Source organism: Plectrocnemia conspersa, unplaced genomic scaffold (genome assembly GCF_051122295.1).
Source record: "Plectrocnemia conspersa isolate PC_06_02 unplaced genomic scaffold, ASM5112229v1 ptg000010l, whole genome shotgun sequence".
NCBI classification, from domain to species: domain Eukaryota; kingdom Metazoa; phylum Arthropoda; class Insecta; order Trichoptera; family Polycentropodidae; genus Plectrocnemia; species Plectrocnemia conspersa.
The window spans coordinates 7,613,261-7,636,545 of NW_028277174.1; the positions used below are offsets into that span (position 1 = coordinate 7,613,261).

At 30.9% G+C, this 23,285-nt stretch overlaps 1 protein-coding gene across 2 annotated transcripts in view; it reads left to right on the top strand.

Annotated features, from left to right (window-relative positions):
- Positions 1–22,615, top strand: part of RhoGEF64C (Rho guanine nucleotide exchange factor at 64C) — a 169,653-nt gene extending 147,038 nt beyond the window's left edge. For both annotated transcript variants that reach the window (XM_088195518.1, XM_088195519.1), the window contains 8 exons: positions 6,280–8,221; positions 15,084–17,432; positions 17,498–17,775; positions 18,681–18,887; positions 18,954–19,240; positions 19,309–19,420; positions 21,496–21,717; positions 21,883–22,615. In XM_088195518.1, the coding sequence (XP_088051644.1) occupies positions 6,280–8,221; positions 15,084–17,432; positions 17,498–17,775; positions 18,681–18,887; positions 18,954–19,240; positions 19,309–19,420; positions 21,496–21,717; positions 21,883–22,014 (5,529 nt within the window). In that variant the 3' untranslated portion in view covers positions 22,015–22,615. The remainder of the gene's footprint in view (positions 1–6,279; positions 8,222–15,083; positions 17,433–17,497; positions 17,776–18,680; positions 18,888–18,953; positions 19,241–19,308; positions 19,421–21,495; positions 21,718–21,882) is intronic.
- Positions 22,616–23,285: the final 670 nt, after the last annotated feature.

Sequence of the window (23,285 nt, forward strand, 5' to 3'; positions counted from 1 at the left end):
TTAATTTACCACAATTATGTACAATTTTTATTTTTAAATTAACATAAATGTATTTTATAAAAAAATAGAGGTTCAGGTTTTCAATGTTTTTAATATTTCATGAAATGAGAATTTTAATGATTTTTTCAAAAATACTTGGGAAAACTTTTGCTGAAAAATAAATGTATTTTATATAATATGTGATTATAATAATACAGTATATTATTGTACATTTTTATATTTGTAAAATACAATTACTGTTTCTAATTTTGCAATATTTTTTTGCCAATTATTTAGCATGTAAATTATATTATTAATGGTAATTTAAATATAGAAAACTTGAAGAATGGTAATACATTTATTATTTATTTAAACATATTAGTAAATACATTATCACACACAATTCTAAAAATTACTTTTTAAAAAACACATACCAATTATACAGGAATCAGAAATCCTTTTTTATTAAGAAATTTTCAGTGGAAAAAATAAATAGTAAAATAAAAATACAAAAACTATACATTTTTTGTCATTTCTATTCTTCCAATCTCTAATAAAAGTTTTCAAAAAGCATGTATATTTTTTAATATTTGGCACATATCCACCCTTTCTTAGGCAGCGGTTGTATAATATTTATAGATATTTCTACAATTTTTTATTTTTAACAAAAAAGGCTCTATGACGGTTATCTAAAACAGTGGTGAAAAAACTATTTGAAAAATTACTTATATATTTTTGGAAACTGCTGATTTCTAAAAAAATAGTTATTTGAGCTACTAAGCAAATATAAAGGTCGATGAGAGTAGTTGAAAAATGGTCAATTTAATTTTTTATATTTGACTACTCCCGACATCTAATAAAAGCTTTTAAAAAAGCATGAATATTTTGAAACATCTGTCACGGACCCAAACTTACTTATTCAGCCGTATATAAAATGAAGCGGTTGTAAAACAATAAAAAATATTGGAACAAATATAATTTTTATCAAAAAAGGCTATATGAAAAATTTTATGAAAAAAAAACTTGGTGGAAAATCTTCTATACATTTTAGCAATCTGCCGATTTTTATGCAAACCAGTTTATCTGACTATTATTCTAGTTCTCAAATCACTAAAGTAAAGATTAGACCGATTAAAGAACTTGAGAAAATCGTAATCAATTTCTTACCATTATTCTGACCTCCAGCTTTCAAGAAAGCATGCATAATTTTAAGCATCTGGCACGGACCCATATTTTCTCATTCAGCAGTTTAAAAAATGCAGCGGTTGAAAATTATTTACACAAATATAATTTTTAACAAAAAAGGCTCTATAAAAATGAAAAAAAAACTCTGGAAAATCCCTTATACATTTTAGCAGTCATCCGATTTTCACGTAAATCAATTTCTTTTTATTTGACTATTATTCTAGTTATTTAATCACCAAAGAAAATATTAGGTGAAATCAAGCAGTTGCAAATCATAAGCAGTTTCTTACTATTCATATTCTTCTGACCTCTAATAAAAGCTTTCAAGAAAGCATGCATATTTTTAAACATCTGGCACAAACCCACATTTTCTCATTTAACAGTATAAAAAATGCGGCGGTTATAAAACATTACAAAATATTCTCGCAAATATTATTTTTAACAAAAAAATAATATGTTGAAATTCTTGAGAAAAGAAGATTCGATTTGTAATTTTTCTTAAGAAATAATTCTTGAAAAGAAACATTATAAAGAAGTAATAATTACACAAATAAAGCTTAGATATTTATTTAACACATGCGGGAAAATAAGTTAAAGCTAGGAATATTTATAGACCTCATAATTGATATCTTAATAATGTATAAATTTTGATTATAGATCTGATTTTTGTAACAAAAAACTTGTTGTACAGTATTATTTATAATTGTGTATGAAAATATTGAAATATTGTAAAAATATTTACTGTTAATATCAGCATCAATAAAATTAATAAAAACAATTATTAAAATTATTCTAAACCTTATATGAAATTTCAAATAAAATCATTTAGAAATGCGTTTTAAAGTAGCTCAAAAGAAGATTCAAAATCAGACATTTTAAGGCATAATAAAAAATTTGAGAGGCTTGACCTTAAAACGATTCTCTCATCATTATTATAACCACAATATCGTAATTTGACTACAAAACTAATATACCACTTTAAATATATTATAGTGTATGATTTATTCTTTGATTACTTGTATAAGTTATAATTATTTAAAAAATGTATAATTGAATATTGCAATGTATATTTACAATAAAGGAAATTAATATCGCCCATGCTTCAAAATAATACAAGTCCCTTGCAAATTGCTTGCGGATATAATAGAGAAATTCTTGGCTAAACTGTGGTATTATGGCCGTTGTTCGTGATTGTCAGTACATAGCCCCAAACTACAATATTATTGCATAATGCACCGTCATGAATAAAAGTGTTCACTTGAATTGAATCATCAAGCATAATGAAAATATAATTTTCATGCGTAAATGATGTATAAAATTATTACAGCTTAAATACTACACTATTAAATTGTACATGCATGTAGCATAATAAAAATAGTAATTACGCCATTGACATGAGACTAGATTGGACCATTAAAACTGGAATCGCTTCATCTTCGCACGCGTTTTCACGTTCAAAGTCGATTTCCTGGATTTTCAATCTTGCATGTCTAAGCAGTTTTCTCGTCATTATATAATGACCTAAATTCGAGCCCGAAGGCATTAATTACGTATGCAACTGATCTCGTTCGCGATGCACCAAGTGCAACGACGTACTTTGGCACGATACTAACTTAGAAAGTTCTTGGCTTGAGCCGCAAAGTCGAAGGAATAAAAATAATATGATTTTAAGAGACCATTTCTATGTATGACGGTATTGGCAGTACGTTTGCGAAAACTTAATTTAAATTATTTTGGTTATGGCTTTGAATCCTCTTTGAATGAAAGTTTTGTCTATTAAACAAAAATAGCATTATATTTTATTTACCGGTGAAATAAAGTTGTCAGCAACTAATTTTATCATTAATTAGTTTTATCTTCCCAAGCAAATTAATACGAGCATTCACACGGCTGCAGTTTCTCACCTAATTGACGATGAGTTAACTCTAAGCCGAATAACATTTATTTAATTAACAAACTAATAAAAATTTTAACCACTTTATGTAATAATCCTCATTCCTCATATTTGTATTATAAAATTACAATATTATAAACACACATATGAAGTGCGTTTGTTAAAATTTTAATAAGCAACCCTACACAAATATTTAAGCCCAATTTGCATTCATAGTCCTCATTAACTAGGATCACCCTAATACTTTGTATGTTCGTTTGATGAAATTTCATTAAATATCTGTACTCTCGAGTGTGTATCGCGTAACACGTTTTTGCACATATTTTCTCCAAACTAAACAGTATCAGATGCATCGATATTTTTGTATCGGCATTGAAACGTGACGATCTTAAAGCGAGATACCATGCAACGTTCACGAGCTGTAGGGTGAAAGTGATTTTGAACTCTTACGCTTTGATTTATGGTCACAAAACTTTGATCGTATGGAGCAGGGATTGGATAAGGTTTTCATTAATGGCAAACTACGCACCGAAACGATCTAACTTTAGTTATATCCGATTTGTAGAACTATGTAATGAAAGTTCATATAGCAAAGCTATTACAATAAACAATCAGTTTTCTGATTTTTCTGTATCGATATGAAAAAGAGAAAACTTGCAGCGTTTTGATAGGTCTATTATGAAATAATGTTTTAGACAAAAGGTAGCTCATATAATAAACGTAAATATAAAATATTTATGGGCGTTATTACATTAAAATATAATAATATAGTATCAAGTACGGTAACGCATTATGTGCCATGTGCAAAAATAGTGTGGCGTTTTGAGGTCTAAAGTTCAACGAGAAGTACGCTATCGTAACTCGGAATAGGTCGCGCCTTATGGTTTCTGGTGTCCTTATTCGTGTGTGTAACCCTTATATAAGTCATAAACTTTTACGACTTTGCGGATGATGGAAGTGTAATAATCTGCGACTCGCCTCAATTTACCTCACCGCCTCTCACCTGGCGACGGGTAATCACCAAGAGACTTGTGGTGTTCTTTATATATTTTATTTAATACTTTTTTATTTAAATTACCGATAGTTAATGTTAAAAATATATTTAATAATATATTTACATTGCAATGATTAATTAATATGGGCGATCTGAAATAAAAATGAGACAATATTTAGATTCACATTATTGCTAGAGAAAATATTAAGACTCTTAAGAGTTATATTAAAGCTCTTAAAGTTTTTTTAAATACAAAAAACTTAAACTCCTAGCTTTTCCTCACATTGATTGGTCCATTTTTTGAGGACTACCTTTATGCTATTTTTCCTTTACATAAACAACCATTACTGTTTTTTTTTATTAATCTACTTTTATTTTGCTCTCATAGTAAAATAGTGCTATAAAGAAAATTATAGGTTCATCATTTTCTAGTGAATAAAACTTATCTAGTCATCATACATTCAAAATTTTCAATAAGCCGTCAATTATCCCTTATTTTTGACATGAGAGTAGCTTAAAGATAAATATAATCATTTACCCTGATCGATCAGTGATTTGGATATTTGTTGTTCACGTTTATTTCTAAGCCTAACTATACTTCTAGTTATTAATGTCATATGGGAATCATGTATTTTTGCGCTTCTATTGCATAACAATATATTTTCCATATATTATGAATAGAAATAAAGATATTATGATACTCTAATACGCAATTTAAAATAAAGGATTTTTCTCAACTTTTACTTAGCTTTTATATGTATAATTTAAAATAATATTTTTAAGATATACCCGATGAGATTTATATTCTTTAGAGACACATTTTTTTATACTAAATCTTTCGTTGTAACCTGACACGCGTAAGCCCATTGGGTTACAACGGGCAAATCTGTACTAATTGATTAAGTCAATTAGACATAATGCATACATACAAGAGAGTATTAAACCAGCATACTGAAAGTCTGGGAATCGGTCACATCTATATTATTAATTATAAATTATTATGTACCATAATTTATAATTAATAGATGTCACTGTAGCTGGGGCTGATTTTTTTTATTAATAGCGCATTTTTATTAATAAAAATTTGAGTATCGCTGCCGGGGCTCGAACCCACAACCTCAGAATTACTAGTCTGAGACGTTACGGACTACGGTATTCAGTCCTTAAATAAGATTACATACATAATATTCATTATACAGATACTATATAATTTATATTAAATTACTATAATTTATTTAATTAAAAATAAGTTAAACAAAACACTAAATGATAATTAAAATTAATATTAATATATATTTTGTTGCCTCTATATAATTTGACACGCAATTTTTATAAACAGGGCTGCCAAGAGCGAACTGATGCCAAAAACAATGATTCTGGGCCTCATGACAATAATGGCATTTTAAATATTTTTTAACATCATAATATAATTTATTGAATTAATAATAATAGGTACGAGTATACTACAAATAAATATAAAGATTAGCCACCATTGCTACATATTTTCTGAAATCATATTTTATGTGAAATATTTTAATTAGGCATTAAAATATATTAAAATTATCTTCTCATAATATTTACCTGATAATTAGTCATGTTTTCTTTGCTGCTCAGTGTTGCCATATAGTGAAGTTTAAAATATGATTGTTTTGAGATTTGATATATTGTTAGAAATGAACAGAAAAATTAAAATTGTATAGAAATCAGTTATACTTAATTTAAATTTATTTTGCCTTTTGATTCTCTGGTGTATATTCTAAAAAAATGCGCTATGATTAATTTAGACAGCGTTTAGGCTAGATATACAAAATATAGTTTAAGCTTTATATTTATAGCAAAAAAATATATACTATTTCAAATAAACTTTTAAAATTATGTATTTTTAATTGCCTGAAGAATAATATGAAACCACCCATTTTTCTTCTTGTGTATTAATTCATCATATCATTCTAAATTTAAATAAATAATAATACAAACTTTACCTTGACCGACCAATTTTATTGCTGTTGAAATACTTGTATATATGTAAATAATTCGCATAACAATGAACTTATATAATTGGGCATCAACGTAATGGGGGAAAGCTCCGCTTGGTTGCTTTAATGCATTTGCCATTGAATTTAACGAACTCATGTATTATTATATACATACATATGTACATTCGTGCGTATTATTCTCTATGTAATTTATCGTTGTCATATTTTAATGCATTTTTTTCTTTTCACAGATGACGTATACTACGACGGACGACTCGAAATCGAAAAAATCTTGGGGGCACCGGTTGAAGCTAGGCCAAAACCCGAACAGTTCTCAAGGAACACTCCGCCTTCCGGCAGGCACTAATCTATATGGCACCGTTAGCGCTCCAGGCGGTTCATCGCTTTCCAAGTCGATGAAATATGCAGAAACTTGGTTATACGGAACTGTTAGATCCCCTTCATCGCCCGTGCACCACCCAACGTTGTATCTACAATATGCAGAACCGCAATCTCCCGTAATCATAAGCACCCCGCAATCGCCTGTACAAAACTATGCGGTGGTTGTGTGCTCTTGCCCCGAATATCTTAACGGCACTAAAAAAAGTAGCTCTAAGAAAGTTAGCATATGTAAAAAATGTAAAGGATCTCGTCTCCCGCTGGGGGTGCCCGTTAACGGAACGGTGAGAAGTCAAGTAGTGGGCGGAACCATGAGGGGACCTCCGCCCATTATGAATTCAGGAGGCACACTAAGAGCAGGCACGATGAAACTGCAACCGACGACTAAATCGAGACCGACCATTTTGAGTCTAACGCCACAAAGCCAGACTTCAGACCCTTACGATCTCATGCGGAGAACGAGGCTGTCGTCGCCTTTGGATTCGTCTCACGTGGGCAGCCAGTTCACGGCTTCGAGAAGTCGAGCCAAAAGCATTTCGCCGGTCAGAAATAGAGGTCGAAAAAGGAGTCCAAGTTCAGAGAGTTCAAAAGCGAGGAGTAAAAGTGTGAGCAGGAGCAAGGACTTGTGGTACGAGGACATACAGATATACGAGAGCGAAATGAGCAACAGGCGGTCGATTTTAGAGTGCGACGTGAATCCGTACGATTTGATGAAGAAGAATAAGAATAATCAGCTGATGCATCAAATCGTTGAAGATGATGATGTTTTTAACGATTTAGATAATGACGAGACGTTCAATTTAAAGCGATTGCAAGAGAGTTTGAATAAGAAGAGCAAGAAAGGCGCTAAGCATAATGGACCGTATTCGAACGTTCAAGCGATTGGAGGTCAACGGATAAGGATATTCGGTGAATCTAATTCTCCTAATGTAGATGAAGATTTCGTTTATGATGATGTGGAAGTCAATAATCAATTGAATAGATTGAGCAGTTGTGGTAATGTTAAGAATGTTGCGACGGATATGGAACAAAAGACTGAAACGAAGTCTCCAAAGGGCAGGAGCACTTCTCCGAGGCGGCCGCCTCGCAAGAATAAGATAGAGACTTCGGAGGAGGAAAGCGAGAGCGATCGGAAAGACAACAAGCAAAAAATTGTTACCAAACAATTGGCCGTGAATAATTCATCGGCGACTTTTGTCGCAAACCGGTCCCCGGCTGCGGATCCGACCATCAAGTCTATACTGAAGAAGCCACGAGGCGATGGACCGGTCCAGCGAGCGACGGAGACTCAGCCGAGAGCTTCTCCAACCGACAAAGCACTTTCTGGGCCGCACTTTTACTTGCCGACGCCCCCGGTTAACAAGTCCTCGAGCAATATCCAATCCTCTGCGCTCCAGCGCAAGAAAGTCCAGTTTCTGGTCGAAAATGAAATCGTTTCGTCACAACTGCAGGTCGCCACCGATGATGAGCAACCTTCCTCGCCGGACGACGCTTCCGAAGCCAGCGATGAATCGACATCAATCAACAAAGAGAGGAAGTCAGATGGGCAGGAAGACGAGCAGATAGCGGGGTTGGTAGGAAGTCATAACCCAATAAATATGAACCATGCCGAAAACGTTGACCACCAAAGTCCGGATAGCGACGATGGTGATCAGAGATACTCATCGGACGGAAGCAGCGAAGGGAGAGTTGAGCAATTGAATGATCTTGAATCGCGTGTACACGTTAGGATTAATTCTGACGAAGAAGGGTGTCAAAGCCTACAAAATGCTGTCACGCACACGACGTCGAGTGGTAAGCAACTTTGATTTAATTAAGTAATAAGGAATTAAAATGTATAATATAATGCAAATTTACCACATATGAAATTTGAATTTAATTAAGCCCAACAGCTTGAAGTCAATATTGAACCGATTTAATATTAATCTAGCAGAGAATCGCACAGCCACGCCAAAGGCGATTTATGACCTAAATTGTCAAACGCTATTAATTTCATTGTGGCAAAAGGGAAAGTTTAAATAGCCATTAGGTGTATCGTTAAATCATCAGTTTAATGAGTAGCGTTATAATATACTGATGTGGGGCAAAATCAGGAAGTTGATCTGAAATAGAAAAGTTGTAGATTGTATTTAAAAGACTTTAAAATAACTTTTAAATATAATTTATTTTATCTCCTTAAAAAAATATGTATATTCTTATAATATATATAGCTCGTAAAAAAAGAATAAAGAGTATATAAAATTGTATAAATTCATCAGAATAAACAGTTCGAATATTGTTGTATTTTATACGAGTAGATCGTTAAAAATTCATCTAATCGATTAAAATTCATTGCCATTCAAATAAAATGAATAACAAGTGTTTCTTAAAAATATATTTTTTGGTAGAATTTCTCAATGATATAACACTAAAAAGGTGTCTAAGTATTAATTTGTAATTAAATTATGAAGCAAAATAATACTCAATTTTTTTTTTTAATTCTTTAAAATATACATATTAAAATTTTTTCCTGCTATTTAAATCGATAAGTAAATAATTTCTAACCCATGTATATTGTTGTATTTTATAGGGATAGTTTGTTAAAAAATCGCCTAATTTATTAAAATAGGTAATAAAGTTGCAGTAATATTAAAATTTTATTTTTTGGTAATAAAAAAGTGTTCGCAAGCAAATAAAATGCATAAACAGTATTTTAAAACAAAAATATTTCATGGTATATACACTGCAAAGTATAGTAGTATAGCATTTGAAAGAGCAGTAGAAACAATAAACAACAAATACAAATAAATATAATTAAAAATTAAATTTATTTGAACAGCCAAAATCTGTTCAGAAAATAATATTGTTGAACTTTATAAATCAGACCGTATGCTATTATTTGTATATAGATTTAATAATAATGTAATATATTTTTCTTTAATTACTTTTAAATTAATTTATAGATTTAGGAACAATTATTTTCAAGTTAAAAAACATTGAAATATGTATTATTCTATTTGTATCTAGCTTCATAAGTCTTCTACTTAAATATATATGTTACTCTACGAATTTGATATATTGGTCCTCAAACGAAAATTATTGCACCAGCAATTTATGGTTAGTAAATTATATTGTTTTATGTTTAATACATAAAGTCTTTTACATTATTTGGTAAAAAATATAAGAGTGTAACCTCAACGTCTTTTTCATTTCAACAGCATTAAAATTTATTTATATCAGGGTTATACGTATTTGGCTTACTGTGAAAATGAAACGTCCTTTTCAACCCCTGTTGTAGTTATAGAGTGGCTTTTAAAATCCTTTGTAACATAGTTGTTGTTCATGAGTTTAATATTCACAATTCTGTTTCAGGTACGAGCATATTAGAGTAAATTTATATATTCAATCTAATATTTCAATTATTAAATCATGACATAGTAATCACGATTTAAAAAAAATCCATAATAAAGTAATCACTCAAATCTCACGAAAGCCTTGGGGTTTTGCTTTCAAAATTTTAAATTGCGGTTTTTAAGCATCACATAAATATTCGAATCGATTTTAACGCAACAATGGACTGTTAAAATTGCACAAGTAATAGTTGCGTTCGACAATGTCATTACCGCGCGTTGTCATTAGGGATTTTTTGCAACATTCGTTTCAATTAACGCTAGCGAGAGTGGCGGCGCGTGATGGGGTCACATTAAATCAGTTAAAATTACAGTCGCTTATAGACCACCCGATGTTTTATATTTATGTTGCGTGCGTTCCGCGTTTAGAAAAGTAGCAAGTGTGCAAAAACTAATAAAAAAATAAAACAAACACGATTTCGTTTTCATTGCAGTTGCCGAAAATTGCACAAATTAAAGTTGCTCGTTTTCTTTTTCATTGCCATATCACGCTTTGCACATTCTATTTACTTTGCATATTAGAACGGACAACCCGGCGACCTTTAAAAATCGCGTCTTTTTATTTCATACATACAGAGCGATCTGTTGTAGTAATAATATATTATATAACTCGGCAGTTTGACCTATAGCGCCGTTGTTAACTGGGCCGTAAATTTGTCTAAAGGGATTGGTTTGCCGTATATATGGATAAAAAGTTTAAACGCTGACCATAATCGCCGTTTTCAAACAAAGACAGCTGCCCAAAGAACAAAAAGGTGGTTCGCGCCCAAGAATCGTGACCAGACGTTGGTCGGTTGCTACAAACTGTGCCCTCGTTTCACAACCACTGATTTTGTGTTACTCAACATATTAGGACGTATATTAAGGAGGAACAAAAATATGTTTTGTTTATTTTCAAAAGCCTATACATTTTGATAATATAGTAACTTAAGGCATTGGCGGGATGAATATTTTTATTTTTTACAATTATCAAAACTTTATATTTTTGCGTAGTATGCAAAATGCATACTACGCAAAAACAGTAAAAAATGATGTAGTCGTTTCGTAAAAGTTTATAAAATGACTGATTATTAAGTTTATACATATGTATATATAATATAAACACGAACAATAGATTAGTAGTAATGTATTTTTTATTATTGTATTGTTCTATATACTATATACAAATTTAAAAAATCTTATATATTTTAAAATATTTTATACTTAATAATACTATGAAGTTAGCAAATGAAATCAAAAATCAATAAAGATTGTAATACTCTAATTAACATATATGGAATCAACAATGTTGTCTTATTTTATAAAATAAAACAATATTATTCTCACGCGATCATCCAATTAATGAATTCTAAATATGTTTAAACGGTATTTTTGATTAGATAATTTTTATTTAAATTTGTATGTGTTTGATATATTCGTGAAATCATATATTCAATAAGATTCAATTATGTTAGATTTACCAAATTTATTTAATACGTATATAATGAACAGTTACTTATTTATTGATTTAAAATATTTTTTTATTAATTTTAATAACACATTTTTGTTAATTCATATATTATTGTGAAAATAGTTTAACATGAATTATTTTCCTCAGTTTAATAATTAGCTCAATTGATATATTATTTATGATTAAGCAGATATCAGTTAAAGACATATTTATTAAAAAAATAATATAAATGGTAATTTTTGTCACAAAAATATTTTATTTCAATATTTTTTTGGTATATTTTTAAATATAAGTTATTTTGCACATTAAATGAACAGATATATGACATATTCTGCCAATAAAAAATACTAAAAGCACCATAAAAATAATAAAAAACAACATTAATCGTTCTAAGCCAAACAGTTGATATTTTTTAGGCATTTTTAAACAAAAAAAATGTTTAACTTTAATGTTAAGAATATTTTAATTAATATAATTTCATTGCTACGTATGATTTGCTGGCTTTCAATAAGTTATTATCACTGAAAATTATCATTAAAAAATATGTGTGGGCAGGTTTTATTAATTTTATAATCCCAAATCATTCTTTTTTAGTAGTTTTATAATAATTTTATAAATCAAAATATTTAAAAACTATTGTTAAAAACTGAGCAATAAAAGGAAAAAATAATTTAGTTCAAACAAATTGTTTTATGATTTTTCATAAAATTTATAATCATGATTATAATTAAATAAATCATGAAAGAAAATGTAGTTTGAATGAAATCTTGTACGTAATATTTTCATATCATTTTTAAGTAATTATTATTCTTAGTATAAATAATCCATTTATCAAAAATATAGTTATTTAAAAAGATCTATATAGACAAGAAATCACATCTTAATTATTATATTTTCTTTATTTGATATTTAAGTATTGACTAATGTTTTATAATTTTAAAATGTTCACGCCAAATATTACATTATATTGTATGTAGTAGTTCTATAACATTACAAATATTACAAATATTTATTTTTAAGGTAAAAGGCACTAGCCCAATATGTTACAGCAAAAAAATAGTAAGATATCAAACTAAAATCAGCCAAAAAAATTAATTATTTGTAAACTATTTTTACAGCTAACAATTAGTATATGTAACTAGATGTATAAGCAAACTAGCTTAATTTAATTTGTATTATTTTTGACGATATTCCTTCTTAAGACTATAAAAATTTAGGGAAATCTTATCTGTGATGATCGATCAAAACTATAACAACTAAGGGATTTTAAGGATTAAATTAGATATTTTATTTGTACACAATCAATAGTTTTTTTCGATTTTTCATAAAACTATTTAGAAAATATTTGAGATAAGTTTGTTTTTCGACGTGATCCATTCTGCTATTGCAAAATTTAATTTTTTGAAATAAAAATGATCGATTTTTATGTCAAAAATTTTTTTTTGACATCAAAAACTTATGTTGTACAAGAAAAAAAAATTTTTCGCATTTTTTTAAGACAAAAAATTCGCTTCATTCTTGCGACTATTGCCTAGAGAAATTTATTATGAGAATTTAAATCATTGAAAGAAATCGCAATGAAGCTTTAAAGAATAAATTATTTATAATAAAAAAATAAGTTAAGCTGTAAATATTGGATGAAAAGCTTTCGTACAAACTTTTGTATTTTAAATAAAATGAGTAATTTACATTATAATATTATTAAGAAAGTGATAATTTACATATGGTTTTTATATGAAATGACTGCTATACATTGTCATTTATATGCCATATCTACTATACAGATAAATATATATGCTTCAGGTTCTCTATTTTAATATTATAAAATTTTTAATAGTTTTTTACAAGTGATCTTCTACAGCTGTAAAAATAGTAAAACAGAAACCCTAAAATATTTTTATTGCTTCAAATACAAACTTTCTAGATTTTAATATTATTTTAATATATTTTAAAAGAGACTCAATAAGAATATACGAAATAAATGTGTATTTATACATTTTTTTTTATCGCATTTTTTGGACACGTACAGATTTTATCCGAAAACAGCTTTAAAGCCAATTTTTAAGGACAAAGCCATTTTTTTAAATCTGACAAATTTACATTGCTAATTCTTAATTGTAGGTGCATAGATTTTATTATGTACTGATAATATACATATTCCTTGTGTCAAAAGTCAGTATACCACATTCATTTATTGAAACAGTGACAATATCTTAAATTCAAGATAGTAAAATGGTTTTTAAAGTGCTACAACAAGCTTACAAGTAATAGTTTTTAAATTTTAAGAATGGATATTTATGGGTTTTTGTGACGGGAAAGGACGGGTGGCAAATAGACACAGATTGAGCCGCTGCAGTAGTATTTTTTATTGAGGATTAAACAGTTACATGGTGTTTATAAAGTTTAACGGGGCGCAGGCCCGCAACTGCGCGCGTACGAACGCGCCGGAGGTTGCTAGTCGAGAGAATCCGTCACGCCAGTACTACTAAGTTTTGGCCATAATAAACCTGAATACATGTAAATAGAGTTTATTATTGGAATAATATTTTTACCATACAGTGACAATAAAAAAAACTATTGATATATTTTATTACTTAAGTTTTTTAATTTAAGAGAGTAAAATATTCTTAATCATACGAAATATTTAATAGCATATTTTTGTGAGGACATTTGCATTAAAGTATTTATATTTCTTTCAATTATAAAACATTGTTTAGGTAATATATACATAATTATCAATTAGTATAAATCTAGTCTATAATAGAGTTAATAAATAATAATTTCTTAATTGAGTTACTCAATCAAGATATAATTATAAGCGATTAAAATTGTGCGGATGGTGCGAATTTTATTATATTTTACAAGATGGTCAGTTTTACGGCCATAATTAAACCTTGTTATTGAATCTAAATATATATTGCAACGATTACATAAAATATTCATAGTTGACGCGACCCAGATATCCACTTGCATATCTAAACATCCGCCGACGCACTTTGTTCCCTGATATAAAATTAATGGTTACATTTTTTAATTTGTATATTATATGCAAATGCATATACTTTTGAATTAATATTAATATTTCGACGATAAGCCACATACATATGTCATGTCGTACGTGACTCCATTACTAGACACTCGACTCTCTGGATCGCATTCATTATGTCGCGTAGAAATTTATTCTTGTCATGTATCAAACGCATTGTGTTAGAAGTGAAATAAAATAATAAAACATAACATGGAATAAAATTTCTCGCATTTTTGTCGAGGTTTACAATACGAATTTTAGACCTCTGCCTCGTTGACCCAGCGTGCATTCTGAGTGAGATTGTCGGATAACGAAACACCATCACGCTAGGTGTCATCAAGTTCAATTCCGTGATTCACATCATCAAGTTTCTAAAATAATTATATCGATAATTCAGGTCGATTTTGCCTCATCGGACCTTATGGTCTCTTTTTAAAAATTGGAAAGTTCAAGAGCGATTTTAATGCGACTTTGATTGCCGATCTTAAAGGAGTACTAAGGAGAAGAGAAAATCAGTTTAGAAAGGTCTAATAAGCGAATTAAATTTGTTTATACCATTATAAAATATACAAAAAATCAATCATGAATTTATATAATGGTTATGTGAACATTGAAAATTATTGCATATTAGCAGCAAATCACAATTTGTTCGCGTTACGTTAAAGGTCAAATACGTGATAAAAAGAAAGCGTTTATGAAATTTATTTTTACTTTCAACGACCGTAATGGTCAATAATAGCTTAATAGCCTATGAGATATGTAATTTTATTGTTTATTTTTTTATTTTAGATTCTACGACCGCAGGAAGAGCAGTGGCGCTGAGGCGGAGCCAGTCGGAGCGTTTAACACTCGAAGGTTCTCCAGAACCGCCTTCTTTCATGGACACAATGGCACTTCGTCCGCGTCCATCGAGAGCTCATTCGAGGCAAGTGTTCATCAGCACGCATAGCTTAGTGGAGATCATAAATATAGACAAACCGCAAAGACCCAAAGACAGGCCTCCTCCGCCACCATCTCCGTCCATTGAACCAGATCGCTTATCTTCAACATCGGTGACTATAGTTTGCAGCAACAAAACAGATGCTAGCGAGACTATCAGATCGACTTCCATAGTGCCGATAACTAAATCCACAACAATGAACAATTCGCAACAAATCAAATTTTTAAATCCTTCGCCACCGCCGAGGTCGAGATCCAGAGAAAGAAAAACACCTCACAGCTCACCCAAAAAAGAATCAGGTTACGTCAAAACTAGATTCATTAGAGACAAGCGATTACTGGAAGATATCGCAACCATTCCGATCGATACAGATGAAAGAACGACGTTGAAAGTATCGGCCGAAGATTCTTCCGATTATGAATCCAGAACCGTGCACAGATTATCTGTGACTCAAACTGAAGAAAACCACAAAAAGACTTCCATCATGATCAGCGGAGATGATTGTTATTCAACTGTGAACGTCGACAATAACACTCCAATTTATCAATCGTCAGTGACTGTCAACAACGTCAATACGAACACAGTAAAAAGTTCAGGAAACACGGTGACGATTAGTGTATATTCTGGTTCTCCTGAAGACTTAGATTCAAGCTCCAAGCATAGCAATCAAATTTACATACACAACTCTGGTGATAGTTCCTATGATTTAGAAAATTCAAAAAGCGATTCGAGCACAACTCTGACATCTCCGGGTAAGACTTTAGTTGTAGTCGATTACGAAACGATCAACGTTAACGTAGAGGAAGATGACAAAGGCAAGAAAGAAACGAACATCAAAGATGCGTCCGATAACAAAACATTGAGAGGCACGAGGTGCAACGAGAACGTATCAGATTCGACGACGGAAGAAATAAGTCTCCTTCTGAGAAACCCCGTGGAAGCTGTGAAGAGAAATCTAGTCCCACACGTATGTGGCAAAGCCATCAACGACGCTTCTAAAACGCCAACCAGTACAACCGACAATCCGATTAAGAGCGAATCTGAGTTGAAAAACTTGACTAGAATCAGTTTTGTTTCTAAGCTTTTAGAAGATCCGATGCTGGGTAATTTAGCTGAAGGTTTAGACACAGATCTAGTAGCTAAGTTAATAGAAAATTCGCTGATGCGACTTAAAGAGTCGCGGAAGATTTCAGATTACGATACGAACGAAGATGATGAAGCAATGTCAAGATTGATAGACGCGTCTCTTTTGAAATTGCAAGAAGAACGAACGACCATGCTTAGAGCTGATGAAAAATTAGATTTGTTATTGAAAGAGAGCGTAAAGATGGAATTGGAACAAAACGAACGATTGTACGATTCACCTGCGGGCTCCGTCAGAAATGAAAGTTCCCATAATAACAACGAAGGGAACCAAGTCTGCTCACCCCCATACGAAAGTATGGAGTACGAGAGCGGATTAATAGGCACTTCTTCAGATTTTGAACCTTTGTCGGATTGTTATAACGCCAGCGCCAGCGAAATATCAACCGAAGAGGAAAACTCAACAAGATCAAAGTTCTATCAGATGTTAGTCGACGCTACGTTATCTGAAATTGAAATATCGCATAACTTAGACGACGATCACCATTACGAATCTATACGATTGAATCAAGATCCAATTTATGAGGAGATAAGTGATATACCGCCTCCTTTGCCTTTGAGTCCTCCGCCGTCGATGGACGACGATAAGAAAACGACCGCTCGGTCCATATTTGAAGGCGCTTCCAAATACGACATCCTGTCCTATTTGGTGGACGCCAAAGAGCGAGGTATAGTGCCTGAAGATAGTTACTCGTTTAATGGCTCTAACGATTTGACCAACGAAGATGAGAGCGAGAACAAGGGGCAAATAGATCATCAGAGGCAAAATTCTGATCTCAGCAGTAGGGTAAGCAATTTATCGAATGGCTCTGATTCCAGCGAAGACAATTCGTTAATCATTTCGAACATCGACAACGACAAAATGACTGCTTGTAAAAAGTCGTCTAGTGAAATTGAACGAAACGATTCTGGGGTCGGTTCAGAAACGAGCAAGTGTTCTAGAAGTAGATGGCAAAGTCACAACTTACCGCCAAGTTCAGTTTTGGATAACACTGCTCCTATACATTTATGTGAAGATTGTGATGGACCTGTAGAGACGCAAGTAACGGAATCAGGTAAGCTTTTGCGGAATATATTTTTATTGAATTGTGTGCGATGTTTATATTTCATCATCTTTCAGGAGTAATGTTTGCTCCTTTGGTGTGTCGCAAATGCGGCAAGAAGCGAGCCGAACGCAAAGAAATCATCACAGAAATTGTAGAAACTGAAGAAAAGTACGGAAGAGACTTGCAAATTATACTAGAAGAGTTTTATCAACCTATGTTAGTAGCTGGACTTTTGACGCAAGAACAGCTTTCAACGATATTTTTAAACGTTGAAGAACTATTGGAGAATAATCAGAATTTAGCTGAAAGACTGAGAGACGCGCTAGAAATAGCCATAGAGCAAGGAGATGAAGTAAGATTATTTTATTATTAATATATTGTACTTAACAGCTAGTTTTTCACAGGTGCTTCATATTCAAACGTATGTAAGTCAATAACATGACATTCCACTTTACCCGATTTAAACCGTTAACTATTCATATTTTGAATACTCAAAGTCATCATGATAAGATCAATTCATGGACGCGTAAAACGGTAGTTGTCGATTGGTTTTATTACATTATAAATTTACATATTACACATCCATATATTATGTATTTAAAATAATATATATATACATATATTAAAGCTTCTCTATTAATTATGGGATATAAATAAAAGAGGAATGAGTTAAGCCGATTTGATATAAATTTATTACGATTGCAAAGTATACCAGAAGCAGTTTTCGTTGTATTGTAGAATTATATAAAAGCTATATTTATGTGCGTAGGCATATGCATCGAACGTAACGGATGTTTCACAGATTTACGATTTATTATGACGAAACGGCAACCATCTGTCACGAATCATGTCTCGAGATTCATCTCATTCATCTCGTTCTACGCGTTATATTTATTTGGTTCGGTTCGAATGAATAATAGACGAATTCTCAAACAAAGAGCTCAGACTTTCACCGCGCTCTAATCTGAGCCGAATTAACAGATAGCGTGTTTTGTCTTTTAATATTTAATCTCCGATAAATCTCGCGTTAATCTCTCCTTGATAAAATGTGAAACGCGACATTATTATATTTAACAATCTCTTTTTTTCTTGAGGTCATAACAATAACTCTTATTGTCGCCTAGATCGAAGTCGTGACGGGTTCGACTTTGAAAATTTTTATAATGTAATTTAACAACAATTGCACAATTCAGTCAATTGCGCCATATATACACATACTTCCTTATTGGCAACCGATTATTTTATTATACTTTTTAGGACTTGCTGACCGTTAATATTGGAAAGTTGATGTTGGAATCGGCGCCAATGCTGCACGCCTTCACGTCTTACTGCGTCAGGCAAGGAGCAGCTTCGATGCTCTTGTCCAGCCTTGAGAAAGAGAAAGAACTGCTAAGGATATTCCTCAAGGTGTCTCAAATGGAGAACACTGTTCTGAGACGAATGAATCTCAATTCCTTTTTAATGGTATTTTTATTACAAAATAATAAAACAATATATATAAAAGATATTTATCCATATTTATCGATCAAGGTTCCTGTTCAACGAGTGACGAAATACCCTTTGCTCTTATCGCGATTGTTCAAAGTGACCCCACATCACCTGGAAGGTCGCGAACAATTGAGACAAGCGCAACAAAAGATAGAACAGCATCTTAGCCATATGAATTCCGAAGCCAAAGATGTGACCACGCTGAAGCTTTGGCGCAGAATATCCAACAGTAACAACGGACGAAGGAGCAGCTCGGAAATGGACATGATCAATATCAAACTGAGAAAGTTGGCCGTTGACGTTCTAGAATGGAATCATGACGAAGCAAGGTTAATAAACGGATCTAATCATAACCAGTGCAATAGCAATATTTATTATAAATATATTGTGTGTTTAGATTCGCAATGGAAGGCAAACTACTGTTCACTCAACCGAACGACAACAACTGGAGGAAAGGAAGGACCATCAAACTGACGCCGATCAACGCTCTGCTGGTGACCAATGGAAAAGTAATTAACTTTGAGTTTGTCATTTTGGTGAAAGTTTAATCATAAATGGATGATTTAGCAAAGATCGAGCGTGAAGTAGACGAGAAGCGTGAATGTCAGAGGGTAAATGTAACACGAGTTTTAGCAAAAAGCGCGTAGGAGGTATGCAAATTGCTGGTGAATGTGAATCAGTCGTGATTTTGAAAGGATACAAACTGTGCATATAATTAAATAGATAAAAAATAAAGATAATTAATAATAAAAGCTTACAAATAAACTTTGCGCCTTTGAAAAGTTAGGTATGCAATATATTATACATATTGACTTATAATAGTGACTGCATATTTTCTAAAGGGGCATTTTATTAACAACTTAAACGCCGGCGACTCACCGGTGAGTCACTTGTTAATTATGTTTTCTAATAATCGAATTATTTTTAATATTATTTTTTTATCGTTCGCTTCGTTTATCAGTAAACCAAGTATTTAATATTCATTTTTAGAAAGAGATACTGATGCGTCAAGAAATATAACAGGTGACTCACTAAAAAGTCTGGTCATTTAGGTTTTTTAAATTAAAATTTCAGACTTATAATACAAAAAAAATAATTTTTTATTTCAATTATATTTTATATGAAATTAATGTTACACAAAAAAATAAAAGTATATTTTACAATTTAAGTAAAAAAATATAAGAAGAAACCCAATAATTAAGTACATTTAACTGAAGATTTGGAACCATTGATATGTCGTCCCCTGACAATTGATCTCCTGGAAATTGATCCCCTAAAGTTTCTTCAAGTATTTATATTCGTAAATATCTGCATCCGTGAAAGATGCAGGTCTTTACGAATTACGAAGCCTCCTATTATTTATTATTATTTTAATTAATAATTTTATTATTAATTTTAAGATTTTTTGAGCGCTTGAGGATTTTTTAAGCACATGAGGATATTTTTTCAAATATTTTACTAAATGATGGTAATTAACTGATAATTAACTTATACAAAACGAAACAATATTTGACCTAATTTAAAACCGTGTGGTACTCCATACGATACCTTCATTTTACATACTATTTAAATTATATTGAAAACTACAATTTTTTATATAGCAGCTATAATTTAAACTATTTTAAAACTATTTTTAAAACTATATATTATATAAAAATCTAAACTATCTGTTTTTTTTATGTATTCAAATGCCCTTTTAAAATCCAGAAACACCGAACCAATTATTTTATTTTATTCGTCCATTTCCCTACTTTAATTTCCTATTTTGAACAATAAATTTATATGGGAATTAAATTTATAATATTGCAAAGAAAACAACGATATATTATATCCATTAAGAAAATATAAATTTTTATTTTTTACTTTGAAAGTTAACGTAAAACGTAAAAATAAGCTTGTAATGTGTTAAAAAATATTAAACTTTAATTCACAAAAAACGAGGACTTAGTACAAAAAAAATTATAGAATACAGCTAAAATTTGACATATTATTAGATTTGATCATATTTATACACAGTTTAATTGTTTTATAATTTATGTGCAATAATAAAATGACATCTGATACAATTAAAAAAATATATTCAATAAAAAATAAAATAAAAACTAGTTAAAAATATTTTATAAAAATATTTTCTACATAATTTATAGATCGAATCGAATCAAAGTTAACGAACAAAATATTGTTGTTTACACTCCATATTTATGCGGTATTAAAACGAATTAATTCAATCCAAGTTTCAGTTATTGTCCTCTTTCCCGTCGTCGTTTTATATAATTAAATCCTTTGAGATCCCGTCTAGGTAGTATGGCAGGGGAAAAATTACAAGCGATACGAATTTTCGTCTCGATTCTTCCGTCAGAACGAGTGTTAATAATAGCAAGAACGTCTCTTTTTAGGGGGCGGTTTTAATTATTTTAATTTTAATAAAAGCCAACCAGATTGTCGACGGCATTGTGAAAAGTTTGAATTGTATCTCGCAGATACGGTTCCATAAATGCACGCGAGAATTTAATTAATTTATTTATTATCCCTGCGTACGTTGTATATATTGATAATTAAAATATATGGAAAATATTATTTTCAGCCAACTTCGTCGTATAAACCGTGCGATACTAGAGGGCCGTGCTTTCCAAGAAACACTGGGGTGAGGGAGGCGAGTTTGGTGCTTGCTAGGGATAAGGGTGGAAGAGCTGCTCTCCTCAGGGAGCCTCTTTATTTGGACCGATGCGTCGTTGCCGCTGAAAACGACTGGGATGACTACTTTGAACTTCAAGAGATAGTTTCCAAAGACACTTATATATTCAAGGTTAGTAAATATTTTATATATTTATAATATAATTAAACTTATTTCTTTTGCGCCTTATGATTATTAAAAATATGAATTTCATTTAATACAGAAGTTAAAGCTATTGCATATTCAAATTCTTATAGGTGTATTCAATGAAAAATAGTAATAAAACATATTTTACAGGCTGAAGACAGCGCACGTACAAAGCAATGGTGCCAACAATTACAATACCACTGCCAAGGCATGGGAGCCTGGCGAAAAAGGCGTAATGCTCTCGCAAATATCATGATAAATGGCATGATGACTCGAAACTGACGACGAGCTTTTCCGCCTTCGAAGCTTACTAAAACATAATTAACCAAAGAGGATTCGACGGGATGGGAATAATTTATTTTCGACCAAATGGAAAGCTTTGTATCTCGCTGCGGTAACTTAAACCGGTCATTTAACCCCCTGAAAACAGCGATCTCGGTGCATTGTACGATAAAATTCTATAATGGCCAAAGCCATAAAAGCAAATCCCGGACATAAATATTGTATAGGGTAGCGCCGCCGGTCTAAGAAGTACTTGGAAATCCACTGGAAATCCTCTTGCAGAAAAATGGTCTAAAATGTATTTCATTGCAACTGCGAGAAAAGCTCCTACGCGAATCTCGTGCATTATACACAATATTATCTTTGAGACTTAGCATGAAGGAATATTTCAATTAGTGAGTCTTTTGATAATATATTTTCAAGGCGATGCTTTTCCGAATCAATCGATTTTTTTATTTATCGCTCGACGGATGAAAACAAGGCTTATATAGCATATGTGCGATTTTTTCTGCGATTGCAAAATAATTTGAGTACCTCACGAGATGATTTTTCCATTGATACAGTATTAACGGTGATCTGTCGATTTTTAATAAAAGAAAAAGTATAAATTTAAGCCATGAAATGTAATTTCGTTTTTTTTTTTGTTGTATTAAATATGTACATTGTTAAATATAAATAAACATGTAAACTAATTATAAATGAAAAAATATATCAAATAATCAATAACATAAGCAGCAGCTTTAGTTACTTTATTTTTAGCTGTGATATGATAGGGTGGTGGCTATCTATTTTTTTATTTATGATAAATGTATATAGTATAAATATATTTATAATAATGATGTATCAAAAATGTACGATAAACGATTTGTAAGATACGAAATTCATTCCGTTGATTATATTATAAGATTTATTTGACTCTTAAATCCTATTTTAATATATTTTATAATTATTATATAATAGATAGTTTTAAAAAAATATTAAATATTATTATAATATATGCATAAAAACAAATTAGATTTAGAATTATAGTATTTGTATTTTTTAATCATCATATTATTAAATATTATTGTAGATTGATAATAAATAATAAAATATTTAAATGTTTTTCATTATTGTTATCCATTATTATCGGTATTTAAATTTAATTAGAATTTTGATAGGAATTACTTTAAATGAATTTTATGTGATAGTGAAAGCAATAAATATACCTTCTATTTTCGCTGAATTATTTAATAGAGAAAAGTATCGATAGGCTTAATTTTTTTGTAATA